General features: G+C 34.0%; 1 protein-coding gene across 1 annotated transcript; it reads right to left on the bottom strand.

The window, feature by feature from the left end:
• Positions 1-5,118: 5,118 nt before the first annotated feature.
• LOC150097058 (uncharacterized) lies at positions 5,119-8,973 on the bottom strand. The gene is made up of 3 exons (XM_090408359.1): positions 8,938-8,973; positions 5,972-7,391; positions 5,119-5,281 (listed from the first exon to the last, which is right to left on the bottom strand). Exons 1-2 carry the CDS (start codon positions 8,947-8,949, stop codon positions 5,988-5,990), a joined length of 1,416 nt encoding a protein of 471 aa, XP_090264485.1. The 5' UTR covers positions 8,950-8,973; the 3' UTR covers positions 5,119-5,281; positions 5,972-5,987.
• Positions 8,974-9,877: the final 904 nt, after the last annotated feature.

Below are 9,877 nucleotides of genomic sequence, written 5' to 3'. Positions count from 1 at the left end.
TTCCGCGGAACACAGTTTGGGAAACTCTGTTTTAACAATTGTCAAATGGGTGTCAATTTTAATTTCCTTTGGACCATTTGTAGCACCAAAAATTAACAAAAATTTAGTTGTTTATAATAACTAAGCTAAAGACAAGTTGATCATAAACTGGCTATAAGATCTTAAGATTTGACACATTTGCGGATTTTTACAAAAGTCCAACCATTCAAATTGCTAGATTTTTTTTTTAATTTCTTCTATTTCATTTTATTCTTGCCCTTTAATCTGCAGCGCTTCGCAGAACGCAGAATGTTACTGTCTATAAGGGCGAAGCATAATGCTTTTAATCCCTGGTATTTGATAGGCTACTGTGTAGGGAAACTTTTATGAGCTATGTGCTCATCCCGAGTTGGGCAAGTTATAGATCTTGAAAGGGAACTAGGATGGCCTTAGGTCGTCTATATTTGCATAATTCCGATTCATCATAATTTGCTGCTTGTTGGACTAATTCATTTGGATGTGAGGACGATTTTGAGAAGTACTTTACTGCGAGAGATTGCAGGAAAGAGATATAAGGGATATTTGTGTCTCGATGAAGCTGAGCATTTCTAATGTACCATGGTGCATTTAAGATCATGCGAAAGCATTTATTTTGCAATTTAAGGATATTTGAGCTTGAAGTATGGCTCCAGGAGGGGGACGCATAAGTGATAATGGGACGAATCATCAACTGGTAGAGGAGCAATGTGATTTTAATATCTAGTTTGCTGTTCCTATTGATAAGAGGATAGAACTGAGTGATAACTTTTGATGCCTTTGCACATAAGGATTTTGTATGCGGTCTGAAGGTTAGTTTTCTATCTAGCAGTACGCCTAGATATTTGGCTTCTGTTTTCCAGGGAATCTTGTTGTTAATTGGGTTTACTTGCAGTCTCCCAATGGAGAACCAGTGTTCCAGTTTCAGCAGGTTATCTTGTAGTTTCTTTGTAACAAGATGCGGCTTGAGAAATCTGGCCAGTATTGCTGTATCGTCAGCATAGAGAGCAATGATAGATGACGTCGGGTTATGCGGGATGTCCGCGATGTAAATCGAGAAAAGTATCGGCGCCAGGAGGAATCCTTGAGGCACTCCAGCTACGATCCGTCGCTGGGTAGATACAGCCCCATTAACTTTAACTTGCATGCGTCTTCCAGAAAGAAAGGACTTAATGAGGTGGATCAGATCCAATGGAATACGGCTAAAATCAGCTTGTATAGGAGTCCAAAGTGCCATAATTTGTCGAAGGCCTTTTCTAAGTCAAGAAAGCATTTCTTATAGTCCTTATAAGGACTGGCTTAAAGGGGCGAAGCAAGAATGCTTTTCATCTTCCCCGTTATCTGTAGAGGACAGTGTAGGGATAAGGTGTTATTGAGCTATTAAAGCTCTGATCATGGCAGGAGAGTAACAGCAATAGCCGAGCCTCAGTTAGAATTTCATTGGCTACAACATTGCCATCCATTACCCTCCAAGGGTATTGATCACCACATCTCACGGTCGAGCATTTCACCTCTAATATAATTTACTTGTAAATTTATGATATAATATATTTAAGGGTGTAGTTGATATTTGTAAAATTTTTTAAATTGTTTTAAATATATTAAAAGATTTTGAAGAAAATTGTGAGTAAAATTTTATTATTTTATATAAATAAATGAAAATTTTATTTTTAAAAATGTAAAAGGCGTACGAATTCGAAGAGAATTCATTCTTGTCGGCTTTTAACTGTAAGATGAAACAGTTTCTAAACCCAGCAGAACAGTGACATGGCTGCTATTAATTGTAGCGTTCATTTGAGTTTGTTTAGCTATTTATTTTCCCCAGAACACTTGATATTCTCTTTTAAAGGTGGCCACTGTGTAACTTCCAAATGATGGATCGTCATACAGCCCACCAGAAGCTTCTGCGTGTCAACACTTAAAATAATAAAATCCTTCCGCTATACGAGGAACTAAAAAAGCTTCAAACGATGTTGACAAACTGCCTCCTTGTACTGTAGGTCAACAGATTTGTATTCCTGCCTGCGTTTCTAAAATGCTTGTGTTTCATACTGAGTTTTTGTACACGTATTGGCGATTATAAATCAGAGGGATTATTAAAAAAAATGGAAGGTGGGCAAATGAATGATTCTGAGTTAATTTTAAAAACAAAATCAAAAACTGCGATTTGTAGCATACATGTTTTTGTTGTTATGGTAAAGAAAAGAAGGGAGAACCGTATAAATTCCAGTATTGATTTTATCAATGATGAAAGGCCATTTTATATTGAGCGGGTTTTTTTGGGCTATCTGATTGTCATCAGTATTGTTCTCTACTTCGCTATCATATGTCCGTGACGAAGGGTGGTCTTCGCTACTGACAGCACATCCCAGCAAACGTCCTCGGAGTCTTTTCGTGACTTGCGATGTCCCATTGTCTGGGTGGGCCATCTACCAAATGATGTACTACGAGGAGGGGCATCTAAATAATCACGAATCGCAACCGCTGTTCAGGGGGTGGATCTTCCTATGCCATCATTAACAATGTAAATGAACGGTGTGTTTAGGGTCAAAGGGTTTTTGTGACATCCATTCATTATAACCCAAGGTTAGATGTGCGACCGGGTATCTCGTATGTCGTTAAGATCCTGTTCGTGACAGTGAGGCACCTGGAGTTCCGCTAAAATGATTGCAAATGTAATTTTTATGCTGTAAAAAAAAAGAAAAGCAGTGAAATGGTAAAGATTTACAGCTTAGAAGAAAGGCAAAACTTCAATTACAGGCCTGCGGAGGGGTCGATGGAAAATTAGTTTCCTGTTTCTGTCTATCGTACTTTCTGCATACATGGTATCATACTCGTAAACCAATGACTTGAACGGAGGGCTGCTATTATTCTGAAAAATTTGAGAAACACTAGTCCAAAATTTCCGCAATTGAACTTAAAACAAATCGAAACCCAAATTATGGTTATTACAATACCAGTCAGCAATCAAAAATTAATGCCATTTTTCTTTTAATTAATTATTATAATAATTTATTAAAAGTGTATAAAATAATTGAGAAAATTTTAAAATCTTTTTAAAAATTCGATTAATGTTTACAAATATTAAAGTTTTAATTATATTTAACAACGTATTCTTAAAACAAATATTCTATATATGTAATTTAAGACAGTGTAATGCTTATAATTTTGAACCTGTATATTTATAAAACATGCATATTTAAAACTGCCACTAATTTCAGAATTTAAAAAAAAAAAAAAAAAAAAAACCTCACCTACTTATCCAAAGGAAAAACAGATCGTTATTCTCTTTGGAAGAGATGCGTATGCCTTAAATTTTAACATCAAAAGTATTATTAGAGAAGTCACACTTTTCGAAGACTTGCTATAGTTTTGTTAGAACACATTTAAGGCATACGCTAACAGATTCATTCTTTAAAATACATTTTTGCATCAACAGAATAAGTTTCAATAACTTGTTTGTTTATTGCACCTAGTAGATATAAACAGGGACACCAGATATTCGGGATTCTCCCTCTCCCAAGTGTCCAAAATCTTCTTTGACCAATATTCTTTTATATTTTGGTCAAAGATATATATATATATATATATATATATATATATATCAACTGGACATTTTCTATGTGGTTCGACAGGATCTAGACGCAAAGACAGCTAAGTGTAAATCTTGTTGATTTTTGGTAAAGACATAATAACTATTATATTATTTTGTTGCTTCTACATTTATCGTTTTGTCCTTTGAGGTTTCTTTAGACTTTTACAGCTTCAATTGTGAGAGCATTAATTGATCCTAACTGCGTTTTACTTCTCTGAGTACCACAAATCTGTAGCCAGTCGTTCTGATTGGCTACCCACTTAGATTACTCACGGACACTTCAACTATCGAGTATTAGTTATTATAATGACTATTTAATAAAGAGATTCTATACGAAATAGCCTTGGATTGTCACGTGTTAAACTGCTAAGTGAGGCGGAAAAACAACTTGAATATAGAGAAACTTCGGGTAATACAGAATACCATTTTACACACAAGATGGTGTTTTGTTGTTACCTAAAGTTATATTTATTTATATTATTGCTTAATTATTGTTGAATGGGGGGGGGAAAGTACTCATATGATGTCCTCAGTCCGTGTTATGGTTAATGAAATGCATGTCTATTCCTTAGAATGATCTTCTTTCGAATTCAACAAGAACTTGGCATTTAATTTATTCTATGTGTTTAAGTTAAGCCATCTTAGTCGAAGTTAAGCGATTTTTGGTTTAAAAAATTCCGATTGTTCTACTTGCAAACAAATATACCAACTTTAGAATACACTTAAAACATTAGTTGTCAACGTAGATCCAACTAACTATTGCAATCCAATTTTATCTCCTATCCAAAGTTTGTTTATCCAAAAATTACAGTATAAGTTTGATTCAATGTGCTGATGCATTGTCATGGTGAAGTGCTCCATTTACCTCGAAGTCTATTTTAATCTGTTTCAATGCAGTTTAATAATAATGCGAAGTTTGCTTAGGCAAAAATGATATGAGTTGGGCTGAGTGCGCTGGTGCATTGTCATGGTGAAGTTTCTTAATTCGCTTGGTGTCGATTTTAAGGTCGTTTCAGAATGACGTATTGCAGAGACGTGAAGTTGATGAATTGTTTGATATATTATGGCGCTTCAATAACTAATCAACAGCGCCCAGGACTACTTTTAAGTGATATAGAAAAAAGTGGGAGTATTTGAAAAAAAAAAATCATTTTCATTTTGTAGACTGCCATTACAACCTTGATATGTGTGAATCACACACACACACACACACACACACACACACACACACACACACACACACACACACACACACACACACACACACACACACACACACACACACACACACACACACACACACACACACACACACGTTGGATGTGATAATAAGATCTGCAAAATCGCCTGCTTTTGTGGTTTAGCAGTGGTCTCCTTCATGAATATAAACGTCGAACCAATGAAACAAATATAAAGTTTTCGGTGTGCACAGTACAATAAAGATATTTGTGTATGAAAATTCATTTAAGCAAAAGTACCACTCTTTTCTTTTTTTTTTCTGATTTTTTTACAAAATATTTTATTTTTCTAGAATTCAGAACACAGACTGAAGGAGCATATAGTCAGGTGGTAGAAGATAACAGGCAGAAGCAGGAGTTGTGACGGAAAATGGAACCGGTAAGGCATAGGAGAAGAGTCTGGATTCTTTCGTTGGAATGACAAGAACGCCATCTGTAAAAAGAAATCAAGAAATATTAGAAGCAAAATTTGATGTTTTTATCTTATATATTAGTTAAATACATTACGTAACTTCGATTATTATAATAATTTGTACGAATTTTCCTAAATAAAGATTTAGAAGTAATTTGTTTTATAAAAAACTACGAATATTATAATATTAATGGTATGAGATTTTTTTTATTAAAAATTTTTAGAAAGTTTATTTTTTTTATGTTAGATTGCTTAAACACCAATGCGTTTTAAATATGTTTAAATTTAATTGAATACATTCATAGGAATTGCTTATTGGTGTATTGTGTCGATGTAGATTAACATTCAACTTGTAATCACGTTTAAATGTAAATAAAGATTGCATTTATGTTTCAATACATATTTAAATGTATAAATAAAAAATTGCATTATGTTTAAATATATCTTTTAATGTTTAAATGTAGTATCTAAAGTTACTGTTTTTGTACGGGAATGAATGTGTATAAACCTAGAAAAACACTGACATGAAATTGTTAAAAAATAAATACCGTAAAGAAGTTAACTATTAAGAAAGAAGAAATTAGCATTTAAGGATTTAAATTATTACGTGAAAAATAATTTTACATGAACTTATTTGTAGCAGAGTAATAATAACAGATAACTTGTTATTATACTTATTATTTTACAAAAACTAAATAAACAAAAACTTACTTTTTACGAAGGATATTTACTTCTTCTTCTTGTCATACCAGTAGCCTCCATAAGGATAAGCGTATGAATAGTCATTAAGACCAGAATAAGGATAGCCTGTGCCATAACCGTAGTAGCCAGCTCCTTTAAGTCCTCCATAGAGACCTCCAAGTCCACCATAGCTATAGCCGTAGAGACTGTGATATGGATAATAGTAGCCGCTATCTCCGTACTTGTGAAGTCCTCCTAGATGAGCGCCGTAGTGTCCAAGCCCAAGGTGCTTGTCTTTGTGAAGACCATAATATGGATAACTGGAGCCATAACTGTACCCATAGAGACCGTGGTAGGGATAGCCACCGTATAGAGAACCATAGCCGCCATATAGAGCTCCGTTACCACCGTACAAACCAGCATATGGATAACCTTTAAGATAGTCATGACCATAATGGTAGGGCTTGTGTGCATGAATATGGCTGCCGTAATAAGGATATCCCTTGGCATAATCCTTGTTTGCACCATAATATCTTCCGTAAGGATATCCTCCATATCCATAACCATAGATTGAAGATCCAGAGTAAGGATAACCTTTATAACCGCTGTAAACTCCAGCAGCATAAGGATAATCTTTATAACCGTTGTAAATTCCAGCAGCATAGGGATAACCTTTAAGATAGTCATGACCATAATGGTAGGGCTTGTGTGCATAAATATGGCTTCCGTAATAAGGATATCCCTTGGTATAATCCTTGTATGCACCATAATTTCCTCCATAAGGATATCCTCCATATCCATAACCATAGATGGAAGATCCATAGTAAGGATAACCTTTACCATAGCCATATGTATAATCCTTCAGTCCGAGGCCATAATTGCCAGAATAAGGATATCCGCTATAGTGGGATCCATAATATGGGTAACTTTTATGGCCATTATGATGATGGTGATCGTAGCCCCTGTACAAACTAGTACCATAAGCAGGGTAACCCTTTGCCCCATAATAGCCGTATGCATATGGATTACTAGAGCCATAACCTAGTCCATATAAACCAATTCCACTTCCAAGACCCAAACCATAAGCTCCTCCAAGTCCATATTTAAGGCCTGAACCGTAAGCACCTAAGCCGTATCCTCGACCATAACCATATCTGTCACCGAGACCATATGTACCATGGCCAAGGCCATAACCATATTTATTACCAAGACCATAACCACCGTATCCTAAGCCATAACCACCGTATCCTAGGCCATAACCACCGTATCCTAAGCCATAACCACCGTATCCTAAGCCATAACCACCGTATCCTAGGCCATATCCACCGTATCCTAAGCCACCATATTTAGCACCATATTGGCCATGATATGGGCTGCCATAACTATAGCCATAATAGCCATGGGCTGCCGCTAGGGTAAACACCGCTAGCACCAGGAGAGCTAAAGTTACCTAAAAATAAATAGAAAGATATTTTTATAAAATCATAATATTTGTAAATAACTAATGCATTGATTTTTACAAAGCACATTTCATTAATTGTTAATATTTCAGTTGTTAGCTTAAATTATTTTGTCATTAAAATATTATAGATCATAATAGGTACAACACGCTTATCACGTAATTTTAGTGATAACTTTAATATATTTCCATTTCTTCATGAAATGATTTAATTATTATTTCAATTAATTCTAAATAATAATTTAAATTAATTATTATTTAAAATTGAATTATATTTATTATATATTTTTTAATATTTTTCTTTAATATATTTTTAAGCATTAGTTACTAGTGGAATAAAAATAGGTAGTTATTTTTAAATAGTTTAATCGTGACATTTCTCTGTACTTTTAATTAATTAATAATGCTGCTAAAATATTACTAATTTAAATAAAACAACTACAAATTATTTGACTGATAATTCTCAAACATATATTTTCTTAACAACGCCACCAAGCGTTAAAAAGTCTTATCTGCGCAAACAAATGCGCAGTTATATGAATGATACATTCAGTTATGGTCAGCTAGAAGTGTTAGATAATTCACAGATAAGTTACTTTATCTCCTAAAGTAAATAACTGATTTATTTTTCCTTTTTTTTTATAGGCTAGTAAAATATCTATTTAATTTATTACTAATTATTTTTCGAATTATCATTTCAAGCATTTTTAAATATATCAATAGGCTATAAAGAACAAAAAAAAAAAAAGAACATTTAACACACGAAATGGACGAAAAATGACGCCATTTTCTGCTGTTCTAAATCAAGTAAACAACTACTGTGTTATTAAATACTGGTAAGTTTAAGATATTACAGTCGTTCTCGATTTATATAATTGAAATGAAATTAAGCAGTTTATTTGATAGACATGTATGCTGCTAATATTATTTAAATATCCCGTTAAAAATCATCCAATGATTGATAAAAAAATAAAACTAATAAAAAAAGTAATTACAGATCATTGAATATATTAATAACAGTTAAAATGAAATAACATTTTGCCCAGCTAAACTCATTATTTCTAAAAAAAATTGAAGAATAAAATCCTTTTTTTAAGTTTGATAACTATATAGCTATGGAAATTGTCAGTTAACCTGAGCCCGTAAATCTCGCAATTTTAGTTTTTGAACCAACTAATTGAGAATTTGGCATAACGTTCCTGCTATCATTCAGCACAACTAGTTGCTTACTAAATGGTAAGAAACGAATACTAATACTATTTAGGTAATTTTATGTCACTTCAATCGAGGAAAGATTGTAAACCCTATCGCACATTTAGTATCCAACCAGTTCGCCTAGTCTATAGACCAAATATAGAACTTTCTTAAGACATCTCAGAATATCCATTGCAGTGGAATTGAATCCACAGCATGTTAGAGAGCAAATATGCTATCAACTGGGCCAGCAAGTATTCCGTGACTATTAAGTTGGTTATGAGTTTTAAACAACTCACTGAAGGTTCAGTTTTCACTGTTATAATGCGATGAAGGAACTTACCATGAGCTTCATGTTGGCAGGTACCAGGCTGCTGGGCACTGAAGAGCTACACGGACCAACGGAACACTGAGGGCCTTTTATATAACATCCGAAGTGTCCTTGATATTGTTTCAAGTTGTCAATAATTTAAACCTCGAGTCACTCCTAATCCACTTACATCCCACAAACTGTCTTCCATTCATCCTTCAAACAGGCGTCCGCATAGTTCCTGGTCTGTACTGAATTTCAAGTAATACCACGTGACCTTAGTCCAAATACGTTGATCTGTGACCTGAAATATCACTGAAAGGCTACTCGTCCGACCACCTTCGGTTTCTATAAATTTCAAATGTGTGTTGAATAGAACAGTCTCTCGTACATCATTGGACTTTCTCGGCAATATGGGCGGATATTCTTCTCAGAATCGGCAGAATTAGGCCACTTATAATACAGAAGCTCCAACGCAGCCTTCCATTTTTGTTTTTACCTAAACTTGAATAAGCTCGTCACAATGCAAAATGCGTATAATGCTAAACGTAACCTTTATTTCGAAATAACACAAAGCGGAATATCTTCAGGTACTCCCAAGATGTTAAATAAGTAATGTAATAGGACTGGAATGGATCGTGCGTACTTACTAGATGTCTTCTTATCGAAATAAAGTTAAGAATTTTAAATCATCTTTAAATTATAACCCGTTTTGATGAGCCTGACTAACAGACTTATTCATTCAAACTATATTTAAATTAAAAGTAATTCAGATGTAAGTTTTTTCCGAATATGTTTTAAAAATTTTATCTGATGTTGATTCATTTGTATCTGACTTTATATTAGTCCAAAGGAGATGTTACAGCGGAATAACCAAGCCATTGGATATTTGCAAGACATCGAGCGATATTTTCACCCAATACTTCTCTGCTCTAAATTTAAATTAGAAAATTAAGTAAAATCGATGTGTGTG

Source organism: Typopeltis vanoorti, chromosome 18 (genome assembly GCF_054136105.1).
Source record: "Typopeltis vanoorti isolate ZY-2024b chromosome 18, IOZ_Tvanoo_1.0, whole genome shotgun sequence".
Taxonomy (NCBI): domain Eukaryota; kingdom Metazoa; phylum Arthropoda; class Arachnida; order Uropygi; family Thelyphonidae; genus Typopeltis; species Typopeltis vanoorti.
This window is presented reverse-complemented; position numbering and strand designations above follow the sequence as displayed.